At 40.9% G+C, this 23,556-nt stretch overlaps 1 protein-coding gene across 1 annotated transcript in view; it reads right to left on the bottom strand.

Annotated features, from left to right (window-relative positions):
• Positions 1-23,556, bottom strand: part of mtor (mechanistic target of rapamycin kinase) — a 133,577-nt gene that overhangs the window by 31,973 nt on the left and 78,048 nt on the right. Inside the window, exons 31-36 of the mRNA XM_057824272.1 lie at positions 20,796-20,896; positions 20,210-20,325; positions 11,370-11,447; positions 7,857-7,964; positions 1,859-1,984; positions 299-430 (exon numbers count right to left, since the gene is read on the bottom strand). Coding sequence (XP_057680255.1) covers positions 299-430; positions 1,859-1,984; positions 7,857-7,964; positions 11,370-11,447; positions 20,210-20,325; positions 20,796-20,896 — 661 coding nt within the window. The remainder of the gene's footprint in view (positions 1-298; positions 431-1,858; positions 1,985-7,856; positions 7,965-11,369; positions 11,448-20,209; positions 20,326-20,795; positions 20,897-23,556) is intronic.

The raw sequence follows: 23,556 nt of genomic DNA on the forward strand, positions 1-23,556 counted from the left end.
AAACGCAATGTTTTTAATCCATCTTTAACGTAATAAATCATAAACCACTACTCTTGAACGACTGACTCATGCACGTCTAACGTTACAAGCTCTTTACGGCAGGAAACAGTTATGATGGAAATATAAATGTCTGCGGCCATGGACAGACATGCTGTGTCAAACAGGCCAGGCCCAGACAGGATATGTGAAAATGATATTAAGTGATCACAAGACTGATAGGTTGAAACTTTCAACCCCTTTGTAGTTACTGTATTTCCATCAAGAAGGATGAACAAAGAGAGAGCCTGCTTGTGCTTACCTTGCGGGTACTCTTCCACATGTACTTCATATATGCATATGTGACATGTGGGTGGGCTGTGGGGAGTGGGTGATCAAGTTGCTTGGACGGGTCAACACCCAAAAGGAGAACCAGGGTCTTATGGGCCAAAGCCTGGAAAGCAAGGAGGAAGAAAGTCACTGAAGGGCCAATGAACCACAGCAGGAAGAAGAGCAGTGTCAGGATGTAGAGTTTACAGACCACAAAGGCCGACACCCTATGACAATGTGTCATTTTGGGAAACTTAAGAGGGCTTATATAACTGCCATGACACATCTTTAGAGAAGTAGGCATGACTACGTTATTAGGAAGCTTTTGTGAAGCACAGAAGGCTAGTTCTAGAGAGGTAATTTTTTCCAACACCCAGTGTTCACATTCCCCATGATGCTTGCCACTGCTTTCATTTTCAGTTACATCAAACTTAGTCATTCAAACATGTTGTGCGTTTTGTGTGTAGTGGTGTGTGTATGTATGTGTTGTGTGGTGGATTAACAGCAATTTTTTGTAATCAACGAGAATAACAGTGCGATCAAAGATGGAACATTACTTGAAATTAGCAAGGCTGCAAAAGTTGTTTTTGAAGACTGATTGAAGGTTGCCTGCTTCTTGATCAAGGTCAAAAAGGTTGAAAAAAATGTTTAAATCCTTGTGGACATTTATATTTGCAGATGCAGATGAAAGCAAATGCAATAGAATAGAGCAATTTTGACTAAATTATACCAAAATGTTGACAAATGAAGTAAAACAAAAACATCAAGTAATAATTGCAAATGTGTGAATCTTACATTGTCTTAAAAATACTATCATATAATGGAGCCCCTCCCCATCCCCCATAGAACTACAGTTTGTGAAGAAGTGAGGTGAGGGTCAGTAATGAATTTACAGGCCACAATTCGCGAAAAAATGAGGGAAAAGTAAAACAAATACAAGAGTCTTCTTTTGGAATAATCTTAACACAAGCATATAAAATCTAAAACATCCAGGCAATTTTTTCTGTAAATAGATGCCATTTATTATACCATAATATTTTTTTTTTTAAATAATTAGTTTTGTTAAAAGATCCTTTTCAATTAATTAATCGAGTGTCATGAAACATTTTGCAAAACCGGAATGTAATTGTTGCAATTGCGAATTGACATATTAATATTTTGACCTTATTGTCAGTGTTATGACAACTTTGCCTTTTGCACTATATATCAAAGTGAATTCTATCAATAATATTTGAGTGAAAGAAACAATTCAATTAATGAAATACAACTTTTCAAATTCTGCTCAGGTCTGGCTTGCATACTGTGCTCACATTGCTCAGACTCGTTAAGAAGCCTGAATATAGATATTGTGCGCTTGAGCATTGCACAGACTGCCCAGCCAAAAAGAAAATAATCCAAAGTCAGGAGGCTAATCATGGATGTACTTTCACCAGACGATTTTTTTAAAAATAAAAAAGTACCCTACTATATTTCGGAATGAAATATACAATTGTTACATTAAATGTAAATGCATATTCAATGAAAATGTGCTGCTTCTGGGAAATATACTTACCAGACGTCCACTTTTGCCACAAAGACTGGCGTATTTTAGCCACGTCCTCATATCTTCATGAGGGCTGATCACCAACGACCTGACCATTAGGATCCTTTGCCAGTCCTCTACGATTCGCTGACAACCCTGAGGGGAAACACACAAAAAAGTTGCATGGATTAAATACTCTTTTGTTACGGTCTTCAAAGAAAAGGCACTCACTCCTTATTTACGATATTTTACACAAGAGAGAAGACCATAGACGTCACTACAGCCATTTTCAAAAACACCCACACGTGACTCTAGTACTCTAGTCCAACGAGCCAGAAACAAAAAAACAGACATGTAGGTCATCGTTTATGTATTTTCAAGAACTAATCATTGGCATTCTCTGCGCAGACATGATTTACATCAGTAAGACAATATTATAAACGCTTTTAGCATGAAAGAGTGGATGATAGAATGGTGTAACTCAATACTTTAAGTCTTCCAATAAAGCAAATGACCAAAAACCTTGTTACAGGAGCCTTTCTAAGGGGATCTAAATTTTTACAATTTTGAGTCAACTAGACCGATAGAAGTGACTGGAAAAAAAACCAATGCATTAATATTTCTCTCCAGATTAAGGCACATGCTATTGATTAAAATAAAAGTGAAGGTATAGCTGATGAGTGGGAATCTGACAGAAATCAATCCCATATGAATCATCAATAGGGAAGTAAAAGGCTTTCAGTCCCTACAGCTCCTGTGTTGGCATAAGAGGAGCTATAGGTTTGCCTCGTACAGCCCCCCACATGATCCCAGAGCACATCTTTTATTATTGGAAAAAAAAGTCAGCCTGATCAAAAGTAGCTTTATTTCACTGCGTGGGGAATTCTGTGTGTCTGGAAATGTGTTCTTTTCAACTGTCAAGTCTGCAAGCTTTGAAAAATCACAGAAAGGAATTTGCCAGGTGCCATTCCAAACCGTGAGAAGAAAATGAATGGGATGGGATAAAAACATGCTGTTTTTCATTTTGAGGTTTATTGGTGAGGAGCAAGCCTTTGTCATTAGCCAAAGTTGAACTCCTACTCACAAAATGTAAATATTATTCCCTGACCAAATGAAAAAAAAGAGCAGAAACACCAACAGTTACAATAATGGCTCAGAAATTCAAAACAATACCGATTCTTATATAAAAAATACATACAGAGAGCATAAATCTCTGGATCTGGAACAGCTATGATCTGCTCTGGAATGGCAGCTTGATCAAATACGCAAGGATTATAAGATATGAATCTGACTTCACACAATGTGTTCGCCGTATGGCTAAGCTCCTGGGGTCGGATCAGATCACTCTGTTCACTCTGGATAGCTGCAATCAGCATCTTGAATATTCTTGAATATTTGCAAATCCAGGGCTCCCTTGGCTTTGTCAAACACAGGGATGGCCAGTCGCCGTGTTCTACAATATGATTGACATGGTAGCACTGAATGCATATGTGTTGTATCAGGCATGCACCGGAAGGCAAGAGAGACAGGTGGACTTCTTGGTGGGTCTTGCAAAGGAATTTGCTCACTCCCATGTGGGCGCAAAGAAGGCGCAGAAGGAAAAATTGGATTGATTAATTAATTAAAACAGATTAATTTGTCAAATACTGGGACCATGGCAAACATTTTAATGAGGAAATGGCTTTCATTTTGTGGATGACAATGCTCCCTGTCCACAAAGAAGGCCAGTCGGCTGACGACCGGCGGCTTGCCGCACACTATGGTAACCGGCTGATAAAGGCGTGCCCGCCTAAAAGGCACTATCCTCGGCTTGGGCCCGGGGAGCCCCCCGCTCTCGTCTACGTTTCTTGATTGCGTCTAGACTTCGACCCCCACTTGGCCCTCTTCTCGTGCCCGCCTAGTGAGCCACGCGCTCCGAAGTCGGCCGGTTTGTCCAACGAGAATGCCTCATTTTCGGCGTTCATTCCCCTCTGCGACCCCCATGTGTGTGACATGACTCAGGGTAGTTTTGTGTGATTTTTCGTTTTCGAAAAGCGAGAAAAAGACTTGGAAAAGCTGCTTGGTTAGTATTAGCACGTCGCCTAGTTTTCACGCCTTCTGTTTTGTTTATGCTCTTTCCTCAGTCTCCGCAGGAAAATGACGAAAGCCTGACTAACCTCGGTGGCATAAAATACCGTTTGCAAGGTTCAAGAAGTCGGCAGTTTCGACCATTATGCAGTAATTTAGCCCTGTCGTACTGAATAAATGCTTTTTTAATATTTCATATTTCATTTAGCACAAGACCGTTATTTGTCATGACCATACACCTTATTCAGCAATTGGGGAAAAATACATAGATCAAAAGAATATCCTATAAAAATATTGGAGTAGAGAGATTAAAACAATGATGACATTTTGCTGCTCTCTTTCGCATTTTTCTCGTTCTGAATTTTCCCCCTTCAATGGGATGAATTCTAAATCAGTTGAAATTGTTCGTCTCTGCCGACAACATCAACCAGATAAAGGCGCTATAGCGCTATATTGACAGGCGTGGCTAAAAGAGGCAGATTAAAAGACTCATTTCTCATCATCTGCGCCTTGCCAAATTCTTGTATATAGTCGAATCGTGTCAAAATATGATTTTAATTCACATAATAAAGCTATTTAGGATTTTTTCCTGGTGTCACAGGTAGTTTAAGTTTGACATTACAGCTTTGTACCTTGCATTCACCTTACAAATGTGTTAAAACTGAAAACAGTTTAAAAGGGGTGCCACAGTGGACAACTGGCTATCATCCGTCACGCAGTTCAGAGGTCGTGTGTTAAAATCAAGCCTTAATGTATGGAGTTTCTATGCTCCCCCATAAGCAGTTGTGAGAATGGATGGGTACCCAAACCAGTTGACAGATAGTGTCCTTTTATATCCAACTTTTTAGATCGCCAATACGTTGTCTAGCACAAAAGTTCGAGGGTACTAATAATTAATCACATTGTCATACAAATGAGGGAAAAATGGGTACTCAATCACAACCCTTTGTTCAGTACAACACTGGCATAAAAGAGTTCAGATTATTTAAGACCGAAATACTTTCTACAACCCTGCACTTTGATAGATCCGCATCAATTCAGTGTCCATAAATTATAACAAGACTGTTCAGAATGACATGAGCGTATTTCGTCACAGGACTGTTCTTATTGGCATGATCATATTTCTTTACAACAGCAAGTAAGCTACATATGGTGCTTTGTTTTATGCACCATGCACTTAAATGTAAAGGGGTTCAGATGGGCCTCAGGCTCAAAAGTCTTTTATAAGTCACCATGAGTCTTTTTTTTTTTCCTCTTGTTGCACTGCAGTTAATGTTTGTTAGAAATGCAAATAAAAGAAGATAATTTTTCATTTTATAAAACGATTAATGTGAGGAACACTGTATAATGTTAGTCTAATAATTAAATTGTAATTTATTTATTAACCCTTTAAGGTCTGGGCCTATTTTGTCTGATTTTGCATGCCTTTGACGTTGCCTTTATATTTCAAAGAAAGAATTGTTTACGATGGCCTGGTTTGGTCCCTTTTTTTGTGACACCTTGAACTTCATGTCCAAACTGTTGTTTCCTTCACTGACCAATTATAAATCATCATTTTGGGCCCAAAAAGACCAAAAATTCCAAAATCGTTTTGTGAAAATTTTTAATATTGATGTCCAATTGACAACCAAACATGCGTAACGAACCGTTTTGAAACTTTATAATATTTATTCAACATGTTAGGATGAACATTCAACCAAAAAAATTTAGAATAAATAGTCTTATATTTGACAATTCAACATAAACAACAGGTATAGCCATAGGCGTTTTTTGCTTTTATACATGCTCTAGTCAAAACAGGTTATATACAGCAGACCAAACAGTGAAGAACAGTGAAAAATATATACCATCTAAGACAAAAAGTGTTTAGAGGCCATCTCTTTATGAGTTTAGGTATTGCGGCCCATCACCTGATGAAAACTATGTACACACAATCAAGCTTCTTGAACACACATACACAAATTGAGAAGACTGATTGTGGGGGAAAAAAAAAATATAGCATTGGAAAAAAAAGTATTTTCAAAAATATTTACAATAAACAAGTTAAATTTTTTTCAGGCATGCCACTCCGAAAAGCTGTTTCGTCCTGGAATTCCTTGCCTTCCAATAATCTTGCACAGTTGGAAGTGAAACCAAAGACATGTACAAGAGGAGTCCAATAAATTTTTCAAGCTCCTCCGCTGTAGTGTCTGTCCACACAAACTTTTTCCCAATCTCTTTTCGGACTCTGCCATACTGGTTTGTGTGTTTGCACATATTCATCATTGTCGATGAGGTGAAGAACAGGTCAAAAACTTCTTTTGGGGTGTATGCATGCTCACGATTCACCTGAGGTCCTGGTGGTCTCCGGGGTGTGAACCGGCTGCACTGTGGGGCAGTGTCTGTGTCTTGCTCTGTGCTCCATGGCACAGGTGCAGGCTGAGCCAGTGGTGATCGGCTTCTGCCGCGCTGACTTCTCCAGCCTCTCCTCCGCTGACATCTCATCGCTCTTCCGTGATGACCCCTTCTCCCTCGTCCTCTTTCCATTCGGGCAGTGAATGTAGATTTTTCATTGTCACTATAAATGTACATGAAAAAAAAAGTCAGTATTTATGAAAATAATAAAGTATAAAATAAAAATATATACAGCAATAAATAATAATGGAAATCTATATGTATGACATTAGAAAGAATACCATAGCAATACCATAGCTGATGAATATGTGCTACATCCCTAATCTTCATATAGAAAGAAGAACACAAATTATAAATTCCTGCCTGGGATACACACAGTGCACGTACGACTTTGATCTGATATGCAAATTTTATTATTATATACACAAACACACACTTATATTGCATCAAAATTAACTTTGTCTTGCAATATCAAAAGAAACTTTCAAAAGAAACTTTTTCAGCATTAAAAAAAAAAGTGAGTTGGCTTACCTCTGCTTGTCGATGGCGTCACTCATGTGTTCAATCCGTCACTATCTTCACTCAAGGACTCTTCCGAAGAAGACGATGATGACGAATTTAGACCATCCTCTTCCTCAAGTTGATCAAAAAGCACAATTGCTTGCGCTAAATTTAGTTTTCCGTTCATTCTCAAAGTCACACAAAGTCGCTGCTTGATCCAAACGGCCGTCGCTCGCCACCTCGCTGCTTCAGAACACTCCTCCCTCTCGTTCGGTGGAACCTCGCACGGTAGTTTTATTTATTAAAAAAACAAAAACAAAAAAAAAACGCATTTTGTGCTTCCACTGTGACTTCGAAAGGGTTCGTTTGATTTGTGTTTTTTTCATGGAGCTTCCGTTTTGAAAAAGGACAAGAAATGATCGAAATATAGACATAAACAAATGATCCATGCAGCGTTTTAATGTTTTTTTGAGATGACAATAAAACTATCAAACTTAAATGACAATATCTCACGTTTTAGTTGGTCGATTGACTTCACATAATAACGAGAGTAAACCGCAACTTCCGCACTTTAAAACGAGACCAACCAACGGCATGTGGGTGACGTAATTAAAACGTGAGGGCGCTTCAAAGACGACGTGCGCTGAGGACGCGCCGGCGCGTCCTTCGACTCTCAAGGGTTAACAATTAATATCTTTACACAAAATCTATGGTTTTTTTCCCCCCCCAAGTGTCAGACTGCAATATCAAAAAATTCAGTATAGAGAGGAGGCTACACTCCAATATTTCAATATTTAGGAAAACCAAGTAAATTTGTTATGCAGAAATCATATACAGTATGAAGACAGAGGGGCTTTCAGTGCTTCCCTTATACACTTGCGACTATGAAGCTTTGCAGGGAAACCAATCATGTATTATTCACAAAGACTGTTAATGTTTGGCATACAATGCCGCCCTTGAGTAACAGTAGCCTTTTCAACATCTGCTCTTAGCTGCATTTGAGCTTTCACATGTGAGTTCATGTGTGTGCGCACTCCCATACATCATGTTGAAGGGCTGAGGTTACCTGAAGCCTCTCCCACCATGTTTCCCTAATGATGTCCCTCCTCTCAGGCACAAGCTTGTACTGAATCACCTCCTCCAGCTCAGACAGCATCTGGCACGACACCATTGCCTGGGAACAACATGAGCAGATTTATATGATTTAAGGTTTTAAATTTATGAAGACAAAATCCTGTAAATGTACAATACAACAGAAACATGAAAATGCATTGCTGTCACAAGGACATGGTCATTAGCAGTTATTCACATGTCAGCTTTTTGGAAATGAACATGATATTGTGGAACTTCTAGGGAAGTTGTCTGCACTGTGGTCATATAATGTGGTTTTCAACTAAAATTTGTGAGGGAAATGCCAGTTATGACACACAGAACTTCAATGACATGAAGAAGTTTTTATTATAATATTCTTAACATTTAAAGGTAGTGTTTGCAGTTTTCAAGCTGCAAGCAAGATTTGAATGTAAGTCTCACTTTACTACTCCCTCTCCATGTCTATGACCTTGGGCATGTTGGTTGTTGCAATGAAAAATGTACAGATTGCTTAAAAATCCTGCTATTTAAAATGAATTCTAGTTTAATTGTTCAGAGCAAAAAATACTTAAAGTGAGCTTGTTAGTGGAAATATGGACCACACTGATGCAATTGAGTAGACGTTTTGTTTCATCAATCAATCTGTTGGGTTGAAATTTAATAGGTGACTTCGCTCTTTGTCAAATTTGAGTTTCCAACATTTCAGATTTCTTAATCTTAACAATATTTCAGACTAAACCTGAGAAAAGTCCTCTTAATGAGGAGAAAATACACTAAAAAGTAGAAGAAGCTGCTTGAAGCAATTTAACTTTTTAGCCGTTGAGGGATCACTGAGATGTTGTGATGGGTGTTTTGTCATTTGTGTCCCATTTTGACAAATGGAGCCACACAATTGATCACCTTCAATACAGCTACTTTGTTGTGAAACCAGTGGCTACTGTGTCATGTCAAGTTGGGCTGACGTGATTCAGTACTTATATAATAGTAGTTTCCCAAATTGGTTAATTTCAAATCATGTACAGTGCTGCTCGAAAGTTTGTGAACCCCACAGCGATGGTCAGATTTTTTGTAAAAAAAACTAAAATAACCTTATTAAATGTTAAGTTATACCCAAATCCACAATACTGACATTCCAAATAATGGACTGAAACAAAAGAAATAGTTATATTGTCATTCTTTATTTAACAAAAGTGGTTGATTTAAGAAAAACTCAGATATCATGTGTGCAAAAGTATGTGAACCCCTTCAGTTAATAGGATATTGCGCCTCCTTTTGAAGAGATTACCTCAACCAAACGGTTTCTGTAGTGACTAATCAGCCTCTCACATCTACTTTGGGGGATTTTTGCCCATTCTTCCTTGCAGAACGCAGTCAGTTGAGAGAGGTTTGATGGGCGTCTGGCATGAACTGCTCGCTTCAGGTCCCGCCACAGCATTTCAATGGGATTTAGGTCAGGACTTTGACTGGGCCAGTCCAGAACACGAATCTTCTTCTTTTTCAGCCATTCCTTGGTTGTATTGCTGGAATGCTTTGGATCATTATCATGTTGCATGATCCACCTTCTGCCAAGCTTTAACTTCAAAACAGATGGCGTCAGGTTATGTTCTAGGATTTGACAATATTCCTCAGAATTCATGATTCCCTGGACTATGTGGAGTTGTCCAGGTCCTGAGGATGAAAAGCAAGCCCAGATCTTGACATTCCCACCTCCATGCTTCACTGTTGGGAGAAGGTTCTTTTGGTGGTATGCAGTGTTGACTTTTCGCCAGACATGGCGGTTTTGGTTGTGACCAAACAGTTCAATTTTGCACCTACATCAGTTGATGAAAACTCTTTTTAATTTAGTCTCGACAACACAACTGTTAAAAAAAACAAAAAAAAACTACTGAATTGATTGATTAGGAAATCAGGTTGAAATAATAGAAAATTCCAAAATGTTGAGGGGGTTCACAAACTTTTGAGCAGCACTGTACATTGTCTGGTTGCCATTGCCTAAACTTGTCCAGTTAAGAGTTGAATGAATGAATCTAATTCAGTATCAGTAAATTATTTATTTATTAATAGTATTTCCTTTGTTCTGAAGTAAAAATTGGAGACAAATTTCATGTGTGTTTCTAACATAAATATGGTTCTGATTTCTGACTGTAAGACTACAGGCAACTACTTAAAAAAAAAAAAGGTATTTCTCAAGAAGTGGATGGTAATTGTTTAGTTTTTTTGTTTAAACCTTTCAAACACTAGTCAGACCAATTCAATAGTTTTTAAAAAAGTTTGTAATAATTTACAACAAATTAAAGCTGAAACGAGTACTCGAGCAACTCGAGTAACTCGAGTTTAAAAACTGATCCGAGTAATTTTATTCACCTCGAGTAATCGTTTATTTTGACAGCTCTAAGCATCACGTTTTGCTAGGACTACTTTTAATGCGGGACAACGCGCTGTCACGTGCGGAGAGGAAGAAGGGGGGAAAAAAAAAAAAACTTACCGCAGCCGACAGCCGCCACAAACGACGCCGACGTTGCTAAATACTAGCCCGCACAATGCTACATTGGTAACAGGCAGCGTCTGGCGCGTCTCATAGAGATCACATGTATGTTGAACTAGATGCGAAATGACAGAGTCGGCCGCGTCTGGGCAGCGTTTGTAAACAGCCGCCATCTTAAAGCAGTACAGCGCTAAGCGCTAATAAAGAGCGCTAAGCGCTAATAAATAAGATTAACGTTACTAGCTCACGGAACGTTAGCCCTGCGGAGGGCTAGGTTTCAATTAATTATGACCACTGTCGATGCGTGGCTAACGTGTCTTACATACAGGCTTTAACATAACATAGCATTGTGGAGTGATGAGGGTGTAAAATAAGAACTTAATCATGCTAACTATCAATTTTAGCTCAGTAGTCATTGCTGGATAAAGCACCAAGTAGCACTGGTCCCTAATGTGCTCCAATACAGCCTGTATCATACATTTATTTTGAACACTGCAAAAACTCAAAATCCTATCAGGACTTACAGTTTAGACTAACTTAAAACTTAACTAGAACTTAAAAATGGCTTGACACAAAGAGAAATTCAATTGAAACACGTGGGGAAAAAATCCTAACTTTTAAGTGATGTGTGTTATCAAGCGTAACGGCATTTTTAGGTAAGATATATATATATATTAATAAGATCTAAAAGTTTTTTGAGTGAAAACAGTGAATGTCTTTTTTTTTTTTTTTTTTTAATTCTAGTTACACCTGAGATGCAATTGTTGGCTGTTTTCAACAATATACATCGAAAATAAAGACATTGATTGACTGAAAATGGTTCAAGATTAGATGAAATGTTTTGTTTTCTCATGTATATGTATAATTGCTCTTCACCTAAAAATATATTAGTTTTATCCGATTACTCGATTAATCGATAGAATTTTCAGTCGATTACTCGATTACTAAAATATTCGATAGCTGCAGCCCTACAACAAATATAACATGCCTTAGACAACATACCCCATAGGCTCGACTGTAACTCTCTCCAGCCATGGCTGTCAGCTCAGCATCAAGTAGGTCTCTTGCTTTGTCAATGCACTGCAAAACAAATATAATTTAATTATACACTGGATGATGACAACAATGATCTCACGTAGAAAAAAATGTACCCTTTTGGTTTGTAACAAGAATCCTAAATAGAAAAACATCTTATGTAATACTGGATATGCAGCGTCACTGAACAGTGAAGCATACCTGACGTCTATCTATGAATCAGCTTCTGAATTAATTCAGACAGTTTCACCATCCAATTGTCTTAATTCTATTTAAATAATCGTCATATAAAGAAAACTTGGTATTGGAATAAAGCCTGTTCCAAAATATTTCACAAAAGCAGGGATAGCAGAATAAGGCTCATTAGTTTACTGCATCTTTATTTGCAAGGCATAAATCAAACAGATGTGACTAACTTGTCCTGCACTGTAAAGGGAGATGCTCCACAATTTTATTGTACAGCCGTATAATGCCAATAAAGGGCTATTCTATTCTCTTCTCTTCTCTTCTATTCTAAGCCCAGTGAATGCAGGAAAGTAGTAGTAGTAGTAAAATGACAAACATTACCTTCTCAGTGTTAAAATCAACTGTATTACTTATAAGAAATATGCACAGCAGATCTGAGTTCCAACCACTGCTATATAATATCAATATTACTGTATCTATCTGGGCATAGCATAATGGGTAATTGCATGCTGGAGTGGTATAAATAGGCCACATTAATATAAATGAGGAAGTGGCCATTGCACTGACTGAACACTGATGGAGTGAAGGCGTCCAATCCTAAAATTCAGATGACTGATGGAAGTGTGAAAACTCAAGATACAACTCAACAATTCAGCAGCACTAAATAGCGTACCGCACGAATGTTATTTATAGACCATGACGTCGCCATCGTAACCTGGAAGTGGGTCAACATGGACACGCCCTCGCATACAATCCATGTTATTACTGCTTGTTTTCTGCCGGTGTAGGCGCACTATCCTATTCCCCTCACTATCCACTCGCGGGGACCTGCGCTTGTCGGTGACGTTCCTTATTTTCGCTATATGATTATACAACTTTAACATTTGTTAATAATACGCTCTGTGTGTAGTATCATCCATGGCTTTTCCTTTTTAAATGGGCACTTTTAAGCGAACGCAAGAAGTAACAACGGGAACATTTTTAAACAGGCATTTCACGGGAAAGCATTTCGACTCTTCGGCCAATCATATAGCAAGAGCGAGTGGATAGTGAGGGGAAGAGGATAGTGAACCTACACCGGTACTCTTTCAAAAACAACATGCTGAGTAAACACTGCTGCTATGGAACCTGCAGAAACGACTCTAGACATTACAACATATGAAGAATGTTTTCTCCATACATTTCCCGAAGCCAAAAACTCGGAGGACAAAATGTGAAGAATGGATCAACTTGCGCGGATGTCCAAAAGAACAGTTTGACACCAGCAAGGTAAATCCATTCACATTTCATATGCAGTAAACATTTTGTTGGGGGCCGTGGTCCTACAGAAGACGAAGAGGTAAGCCATTTTGATATTTGTACTTATTTTTTTGCGTGGCGTTTTGCCATGCTGCTTCTGTCTGACTGTGAATGACCTGAAAAAAATTCAAATGGTATCTGACTGCCACTGTTGTTACCTTTTCTGTTGTAAAAAAACAACTTTAGTAAGGGGGAAGTGTAAATAAATTATAGAATTAAGATTTTTTATTAATGAAAAAAGTAACAAGTGTTTGTTGGCTGTCACTGAGTAGCATTTGCGATGCTACACAAAAATAGCAACTTAATTGGCCCCAAGGACGATCAGAGACGTAAGACAACCAGAGAATATAATATATAGAAAGACAGGGCATAAAGGCAGCCAATGCCGTGTGGATCCTAATACCGATTAGACATTCTGAGGCAAAGGGAAAAAAATATGCTAGATCCTGCTGACTAGTTACTTAGTGAGATAAAAATATAGAGGATCATCAAAAATAGGCATGTTTTTAAATTCGTTTTCTCAAAATATATAGTTTTCGGAATACAGTCATCCCCAGAGCCCCATTCTTTATATCAATACTAATTTAATGCATGTAAATGTCAAGTCTGAGTAAACTGTTAATAGACAAAAGGGTAAAAAGAATGATGGCGGACGTTCTCGCAGGCCAGAGCAAACAGCTGTTTGTATCCTACTACCAACAAATATTTTTCACAGGGAGGAAGAGGAACGTTAGCATGCCAGAACACCTGTGCAGGCATGCGAAACAAGAAGAGGGATTGTGGGAGGGCAATGGTGAGGAAGTGAAAGAAAGGCTGTTTCTTCACGGCCTCAGTTACAGTTTTGTTTAGCACTACACTGAGCCCAGACGACTCCTGATAAATACAGTGTCTGGCTTTAGTAGAAACAATAATACGGTGACCCAATCGATTCTATTCCCTAATCATTGTGCTTATATGCACTTACATAGTTCCCCAGATACGACTACTGCATGTCATTAAAGCAAGGTATGTGGATTGCCATATGAGTGGTTTGAGACAAGCCACCCCGTGCAACATAACAAAATCTTATATTATCAGTAATGTTATATTATCAGTAATGTTTTAGAAGACTGCTTCCCTAAAATTGCTGTGGCTATGATACGAGGGTTAAACAAACAATTCAAAAAAGCCACCTCCTCAAAGTAATTACAGATACAGATGCATTCTGGGATTTTCATAGCACTTGAGTGGCAAAAGAACCAGTCCATATGAAATCAAAAGACCTTAAGTGTGAGGATTAAGAACAACATCCGAAAGAATAGACTGAGCTCATGTTGACATTTCAGCTTTCCCCCTTGCTCCATCTGCTTTTCATTGACCATTACTCTTTTTGAGTGGACTGGTGTCAGTAAGAGTAAGAACTCCGCATTCCCCATTCATCTGACGCCGTGTCCTATACGCCACACCTGGATCTAATCTCTGCCTTTAAGGGGGTTAGGTGAGGAAGGACAGGGGGCACAGAGAGTAAGTCTTTGGGGTTTTGTAGTAAAAAGGGGACGTGGTGGATGAATCCCAGGAAACTGGAGGAACAGGTGTTTACTAATGTCAATGCTAAAGCTTACATTCAGTGGAAGTCTTGGCAACATTTTCCAATGAGTTCATCTAATTTGCATAGGGGATTTTGCTCCAAGGAAATAGATTTCTTGGCCAAAAGGCTGCACGTTCAAGAATTTACAATACATACATACATAGAACCATATCATTTTCCAAGTGAGTAAATACAGTGGTACCTCTACATATGAAGTAAATTCGCTCCAGGACCTTGTTTGTAAGTCGAAATGGTCGTATGTTGAGCAGGATTTTCCCATAAGAATACATTATAATTCCATTAATTCATTCCACAGCCCAAAAACCTATACTAAATCCCTGATAAATACTGCTGTTACTATTGCAAATAGCAATTACAAAGAGCAAAACAAATAAATTATGAATACAAATCAGAACAATAATATAATGATAGCAATAATAATAATAATAATAATAATAATAATAATAATAATACCTGTAATAATGTAACGAATCGGGTTCTAATGTGGCAGACTTTTTGCTGTACCTGAAAAAGTCTGACATGACGTGTCGTTGACGTGACAGTGAGCTAGAGAGCGCTATTTTACTTTCTGTTTCGATCCTGGTGTCAGCAGCGGACACTAAGCGAGTTGATAGAATAAATGATTAGAAACCTGATAAAGCAGGCGATTTCTTTGGCGATGTTACCACAATAGGAATTGTCACCTTAACTTATCAAGACTGGCGAACAGAGGCGGACTGCCGGTCGAGATCGACATTCTACGGCCCTATTGTCGACCTAGTTCATAGATGTACATACAAAGCTTATATTTTGCTATCATTCACATCTTCATTTCAATGGTAAGCGTCCCCCCCCCACCTGCACTAACCTTTCTGGATCCAGTGTTGATTTCTCTCACAAGAAAGTCAGCCGTGCGTCCGTCTTCCGGCAAAACAAAGAAATTGCGACATCGTCGTATTTCGAGCATGTCGTCGGATGTAGAAACAAATGGCATGTCAAATTTTACGTCGGATGTCGAAAAGATTGTGTGCCGAAGCGATCATATGTTGAGGTAGCACTGTATTGTGAAACGCAGCAACATTTGTTCACACAAAAGCATTTGGGTTTTCAACCGCACATTTGGCCCTGGTTCTCTGTGTGCTCACATCGTCAGCTGTAAATAAAATAAATAAAAAAGTAATTATGAAAAAAGAAAAAACTGGGCAAACCCTCGTTAACGTTACCTATATCATTAGTCAGCCTCCTTCGCTCCTCACATTTCACTTTTCAGAGCATTTTTGGGTCGCTTCCTGTAGCTCTTAGGGTTTTTTTGGGTCACTTCATGTCGTTATCGGTTCGTTTTTACCCCATTGGAAATGCATGAGGCCATTGGAATTAAATGGGGATGTTTTTTGTCAAATGCTGGTGGAACCTGGTGGTACCTTTTTTAGCAAAAACAGCACACAACTTTTCTAAGTTATGTAAATTGGATACAAAAATATAGGACGAGATCCATCCATCCATCCATTATCTTCCGCTTAGTCCGGGTCGGGTCACGGGGGCAGCAGCTTTAGCAGGGAAGCCCAGACTTCCCTCTCCCCAGCCACTTCAGCCAGCTCCTCCAGCGGGATTCCAAGGCGTTCCCAGGCCAGCCGAGCGACATAGTCTCTCCAGCGTGTCCTGGGTCGACCCCGGGGCCTCCCGCCGGTGGGAAATGCCCGGAACACCTCTCCAGGGAGGCGTCCAGGAGGCATTCGAACTAGATGCCCGAGCCACCTCAACTGGCTCCTCTCAACGCGGAGGAGTAGCGGCTCGACACCAAGCCCCTCCCGGATGACCGAGCTTCTCACCCTATCTCTAAGGGAGAGCCCGGACACCCTGCAGAGGAAACTCATTTCGGCCGCTTGTATCCGGGATCTTGTTCTTTCGTTCACGACCATCACATTGTGACCATAGGTGAGGGTAGGAACGTAGATCGACCGGTAAATCGAGAGCTTCGCCTTTTGGCTCAGCTCCTTCTTCACCACAACGGACCGGTGCACAGTCCGCATCACTGCAGACGCTGCACCGATCCGCCTGTCAATCTCCCGCTCCCTCCTACCCTCACTCGTGAACAAGACCCCAAGATACTTGAACTCCTCCACTTGGGGCAGGATCTCCTCCCCGACCCGGAGAGGGCATGCCACCCTTTTCCAGCTGAGGACCATGGTCTCGGATTTGGAGGTGCTGATCTTCATCCCAACCGCTTCACACTCGGCTGCGAACCGCCCCAATGAGAGTTGGAGGTCACGGCTTGATGAAGCCAACAGCACCACATCATCTGCAAACAGCAGAGATGAAATGCTGAGGCCACCAAACCGGACACCCTCAACACTTCGGCTGCGCCTAGAAATTCTGTCCATAAAAATTATGAACAGAATCGGTGATAAAGGGCAGCCTTGGCGGAGTCCAATCCTCACTGGGAACGAATTCGACTTACTGCTGGCAATGCGGACCAGACTCTGACACCGGTCGTACAGCTCGGTACCCCGTACTCCCGGAGCACCCTCCACAGGACTCCCCTAGGCACACGGTCGAACGCCTTCTCCAAATCCACAAAACACATGTAGACTGGTTGGGCGAACTCCCATGCACCCTCGAGGACCCTGCCGAGGGTGTAGAGCTGGTCCACTGTTCCACGGCCGGGACGAAAACCACACTGCTCCTCCTGAATCCGAGATTCGACTTCCCGACGGACCCTCCTCTCCAGCATCCCTGAATAGACTTTACTGGGGAGGTTGAGGAGTGTGATCCCTCTATAATTAGAACACACCCTCCGGTCCCCCTTTTTGAAAAGAGGGACCACCACCCCGGTCTGCCAATCCAGAGGCACTGTCCCCGATGTCCACGCGATGTTGTAGAGGCGTGTCAGCCATGACAGCCCTACAACATCCAGAGCCTTTAGGAACTCCGGGCGGATCTCATCTACCCCCGGGGCCTTGCCACCGAGGAGCTTACCAACCGCCTCAGTGACTTCCACCCCAGAGATCGAAGGGCCCACCTCAGAGTCCCCAGACCCTGCTTCCTCAAAGGAAGGCGTGTCGGTGGAATTGAGGAGGGCTTCGAAGTATTCTCCCCACCGACTCACAACGTCCTGAGTCGAGGTCAGCAGTACACCATCTTCACTATACACAGTGTTAATGGTGCACTGCTTTCCTCTCCTCAGACGCCGGATGGTGGACCAAAATTTCCTCAAAGCCGTCCGGAAGTCGTTTTCCATGGCCTCGCCCCATGTCCGAGTTTTTGCCTCAGCGACCGCCGAAGCCACAGTCCGCTTGGCCAGCCGGTACCTGTCAGCTGCCTCCGGAGTCCCACAGGCCAAAAAGGCCTGATAGGCCTCCTTCTTCAGCTTGACGGCATCCCTTACCACTGGTGTCCACCAGCGGGTTCGGGGATTGCCGCCACGACAGGCACCAACCACCTTACGGCCACAGCTCCGATCGGCCGCCTCAACAATGGAGGTGCGGAACATGGCCCACTCGGACTCAATGTCCCCCACCTCCCCCGGGACAAGGGAGAAGTTCTGCCGGAGGTGGGTGTTGAAACTCTTTCTGACAGGGGATTCCGCCAGACGTTCCCAGCAGATTCTCACAATACGTTTGGGCCTGCCAGGTCTGGCCAGCAACTTCCCCCGCCATCGGAGCCAACACACCACCAGGTGGTGATCAGTTGACAGCTCCGCCCCTCTCTTCACCCGAGTGTCCAAAACATGTGGCCGCAAGTCCGATGACACGATTACAAAGTCGATCATTGAACTGCGGCCTAGGGTGTCCTGGTGCCAAGTGCACATATGGACACCCCTATGTTTGAACATGGTGTTCGTTATGGACAAACCGTGACGAGCACAGAAGTCCAATAACAGAACACCACTCGGGTTCTGATCGGGGGGGCCGTTCCTCCCAATCACGCCCCTCCAGGTCTCACTGTCATTGCCCACGTGAGCGTTGAAGTCCCCCAGTAGAACGAAGGAGTCCCCAGAGGGGGCGCTCTCCAGCACACCCTCCAAGGACTCCAAAAAGGGTGGGTATTCTGAGATGCTGTTCGGTGCATAAGCGCAAACAACAGTCAAAACCCGACCCCTCACCCGAAGGCGGAGGGAGGCTACCCTCTCGTCTACCGGGGTAAACCCCAACGTACAGGCACCAAGCCGGGGGGCAATAAGTATGCCCACACCTGCTCGGCGCCTCTCACCGTGGGCAACTCCAGAGTGGAAGAGAGTCCAACCCCTCTCGAGAGGATTGGTACCAGAACCCAAGCTGTGTGTGGAGGAGAGTCCGACTATATCTAGTCGGAATTTCTCTGCCTCACCCACCAGCTCAGGCTCCTTCCCTGCCAGAGAGGTGACATTCCATGTCCCAAGAGTTAGCTTCTGCAGCTGGGGGTTGGACCGCCAAGGCCCCTGCCTTTGGCTGCCGCCCAACTCTCTGCGCACCCGACCCCTTTGGCCCCTCCCACAGGTGGTGAGAGCCCATTGGAAGGACGAGATATTTTTTGAAATGTGAAAATGTAAATGTTTTTGCTATTGGAAATGAATGGGTCTATTATTTGCCGAAAAACACGTTTTTGCCGTTACTGAAAATGTTAGGGGTGAAATCATGAGTTTTTGGAATGTTTTGAAGTTGGCGCGGTGAGAATCGGTCATGTGCGGTAAGCTGAAAAAAATTGACGGAAAAACAGTGAATATTACATGTGGCGAGCTTTGACTTGCAAAATATCCCCACAATTATTAAGTAATATTCAAGTCAGATTTACTATAAATGTAGTTGTTGTAATTAATTACAATTACAAGAACGAGGCGACCGTTAAGTCTCATCTTATGTTCCATATAGTGAGGCGTAAGACAAGACATCAGAACCAAGCTCCACCAAACAAAAGCATTTCTCAGTTTCAGCGTTTCTATTTCATTTGAGATTTTATCATTATTGGTTTATCAGTCTCATTTTTCTCTGTGATATATTTTCACACACTTGCGGAGGAGTAGAGCTTTACGGCGTCCTGACGCCAACCACGTTATCTGAGACGCTGTGTTGTAGGCAGCCACATCATGACTTAAACCATGGGCCATCATTACCAAATGCCTTGCTGGTTCTGCATTTGGGGACGACTGCTTTAAAGAGTGTGCATCGCTTGGAAGGTGTAAAGATCTTTTGCTTGATTGTCAACTTGAATAATTAAAGGAAGCACCATTCCCATTCTTACCAAACGTGTTATGTAAGTCCCCTGAGATACTGCTGATATCTACGGACTTGGTTATCCCATGTTCCGTTTTTGGTTTCAGCCAAGAATTTTCCTTATACCGTATTGCGTGGCAAACAAGAGTACATTTATTTTAACCATCGGGAAGCTACTGAAAACCATCCCCATTATAGGAAGGAACATTATTATATATACTTCAAAGACAACTTATATAACATTTCAACACCATCCAGGTATCACATTATTAAAAAATAACAATAATAAAAACCTTTGTGAATATAGTGAGGCGACGCAGGAATTTGAACGAGTCTGGAATATGCATAGATATTTTTGTTTCCTCATACTAGTTTATCCAGTGAGGTTAAGTTTTAATGGATTGCTCGAAAGACGAATGAAGATTCCAGAAAATAGAAGGCTATAAAGTATTCCCATGGGATGTCTTTATGTTTTCTATAAATGTAGCCTTAATGTACTGTACAGTCAATGGGGGGGTAAAAGTTCACTCAAGTGGGTGTATTTCAAATATGATGATGTAACACACCTGCTGGGCCAATGAGAACAGGTCCTGATGCAGGGCTAGCACTGCCCTGTAGAAAGCACCATCATGTGTGTCTCTTGGTATCATGCATGTGTATTCCTCCATGCTGTCCCAGTGTCCTGATGGAAAAACAATCAAGTATAAAAAGAGGTGTTCAAGGCTGTGATGATCTATCCACCCTAGCTAACCATTATATACATATAATTTATGAATTATATAACACATGCAGATCAAATAGAGGACAATATGACTTGTAAATGACATACGATAAAGATAGTCTTCATATAAACAGCTTTGCTGGTTCAAGGCAAAGCCAAAGACCACAAGTCTCAAGAGATGCTCTTTGACCGTGGCGCATGTCTATCCTCCACTATAATGGATTGTATTATATAAATATTGTGACTGGCCACTTCCACTTTATGTGAGGAAGGATTGTTTAAAATTCCCTTGCCACCTATCGCATCGTTCTGTCACTCATTTTCCAAAGTCACTGCCGCGCTAAATGCATACCTATAATATAAAAGAACTGCTCCTCATTAGCTAATATTTGCTATAGTGTATTTGGATATGATTAATGTATCCAAGTTACCTAGTCCCCAAGCGGCCGCGGCAGCCATGCGAGCCATCTTGGCCTGGGTTTCTTCACTGACAAGAGTCCACTCCTCACAGCATTGCTGGTGTAACTGGCCCCTAAAAAAACAGAAAAATCAGCATGGGCTGCAAGTGTACATGTACAGTAAAATGATAGTGGTACTTATACATTCCTAATGTCTGGAAGGTCATAAAATTTGGAAAATCACTACCCCAAAAAATCTTCCGTGAGATCTAAAGGCCCACTCTGCAGGGTTGTGCATCGTTTGAAATTGAACAATTCCAGTTCCGATTCCATGGTTAGATACCGGTTCCGAACGATTCTCGATTCCGATTCTTTTAAGAAGCGGGGTCAAAAAAGCCAGGGTCAAAAAAATTATTTTGTTTATTTTATTTAAATTTTATTTATATCTAGGTCTTACCTTCTTGATTTTTTAAATTATATGAATTAAAAATGTATTATTTTATTATTTATTGTTTTTATTGTTATTTATTATTAATACAATTAATATGAAATTTATGAATTATATGAACTTTTCACAGGGCTGTTTTTAACTTGTATATAAATATCCGTCTTTGAACTTGAATGTGATGAGGTTTCTTTCCACAGGAGTGCACTTTCACGAAGATGTTTATTTTTCAAAAGCTCACGGAGAAAACATTTACTCATATTCTTTTGCCATGCGTGTACCTTACTAGGAACTACGACAAAGCATTTGTATAAATTATTCTACTGATTATAATTTGATGTAGATGAGAGAAAATAATATGGTTTCATTATTTGTAAAACCGATTCTGTTGTGTTTACAGACACATGCAATGTTTATGTTGTGACAACACCAGTTAGGCCAGGGAGTGGCGCTGTAGGAGTGTGTACGTATAATGTGGAGAAGAAGAAATGAGAGCATCTGGCTAGGATGCTATGTGATGTGATGCTATGTTTTCACTGCTACGAGTTCATTAAAAAAGTAATCGAATGCTTTTAATTAGCTTCTTTTTAAATAAGTAATACAAAAGATTCTAAAACAAAAATGCTTTTAATACTGTTGATTTTAACTGAGACGTCTACTGCTTTAAGATGGCGGCTGTTTACTAACGCCAGCGAGTTTGTCATTTCGCATCTAGTTCTCTTTACATGTTCTAACACTGCAGAGTCTGTAATTTCGCATCTATTTCTATAATACATGTGATATCGAACATAGCCCGACGTAATAATACGATTTATTCTTGTACTATTTCATCCATCTATCCATCCATCATCTACTGCTTAATCTGGGGTCGGGTCGCTGTGACAGCAGAATACATACGTTATGTATTGTTTTACTTTACTTGGTTCTGACGGTGCAGCGCATCAAATATATAGCACTCAGCTAGATATGCGCTTGGCAGTTGTATTCTAGGAAGCTGGTTGTGCATAATTAGTCGTGCAGCCACCTTTGTATGATATAGTTGTGTTGCAAATGTTGCACTGAGCTGTTTTTTTTTTTTTTTTTTTTTTTGGAAAGTTGTAATCAAGTTGCAATGCACAAACACGCGCTTCTTGTGGCTTATTATTCGTGGTTTTCGGCAGCAATTTTTTTCCGCTTGCCGGTCAGGGCATCGACACATGGAATCCAAAAATAAAAAATTCGAACGGTTCCGGGAGCATCTGAGTGTTAGAACCGGGTCCCATCGATGCCCGATGCTCGATGCCCAACCCTAGTTGAGACTGATGGAATTCAATTTGTGCAGTGGGTAGTTTGTTAAACGCATTCTCAATATTATCACAAAATTTTCCCCAAAACATTTTGACCTCATACCAAACAATAACCTACTCCGTTGTAATGTGGTTTCACATGACATGCAGGATTTTTTTTGTTGTTGTTGACAAATGTGGTTAGTATTGCAACACCTTTCCCTTATTTCACACTGAATTGTAAATGTTTCAAGTCGAAAATTCAGACACACACTGATTGTTAACTAGGATGGTCATTCGCCTGTAGTGTCCTGCATGGACCAAACACACATCCTCTTGATAGGTGAATCTCCCGAGAGTCAACCTGTGGCACCTAATCCTGTTAGATGGACACCTGGGATACCCTAATCTGTGGTCACTTCATGAATTTCTTTTTGGTCATCCTGCATAGAGTTTTGAGATTTTCCTTGCCCAATTGGGATTTAAAATATGGAAATGTTGTTTTCTGTCAACTGGTGGCCTGTGAAGCCCTTTAGCCTCCTTTGTGATTGAGGGATTTATAAAAAAAATTGAGTAGGTTTTACCTGCTATTTTGTACTGTTTCAATAACACCTATCATACATACAGTGCCCTCCATAATTACTGGCACCCCTGAAAAAGATGTGTTTTTTAGCTTCTAATATATTTTTTAATTCAAATAATATGGGACCTTAATGGAAAAAAAGAGAAAAATCCAACCTTGAATACAAGTGCATTCATTCAGTGGGGAAAAAATCCCACATAAAGAAAAAAGTATTTGACATCAAATAATGTGTGTCACAATTATTTGCACCCCTGGTGTTAATACTTTGTACAACCCCCTTTTGCCAACAAAACAAGGTCTGGGGACTGAGATGGCCATGGGAGGAGCTTGATTTTGTGTCTGGTGAACCATTTCTGTTTAGATTTGGCCATATGTTTAGGGTCACTGTCTTGCTGAAAGACCCAGTGACGACCCATCTTTAGCTTTCGAGCAGAGGGCAACAGATTTTGATTTAAAATGTCCTGGTATTTCAAAGCATTCATGATGCCATGCACCCTTGGT

Source organism: Corythoichthys intestinalis, chromosome 2 (genome assembly GCF_030265065.1).
Source record: "Corythoichthys intestinalis isolate RoL2023-P3 chromosome 2, ASM3026506v1, whole genome shotgun sequence".
Classification (NCBI taxonomy): domain Eukaryota; kingdom Metazoa; phylum Chordata; class Actinopteri; order Syngnathiformes; family Syngnathidae; genus Corythoichthys; species Corythoichthys intestinalis.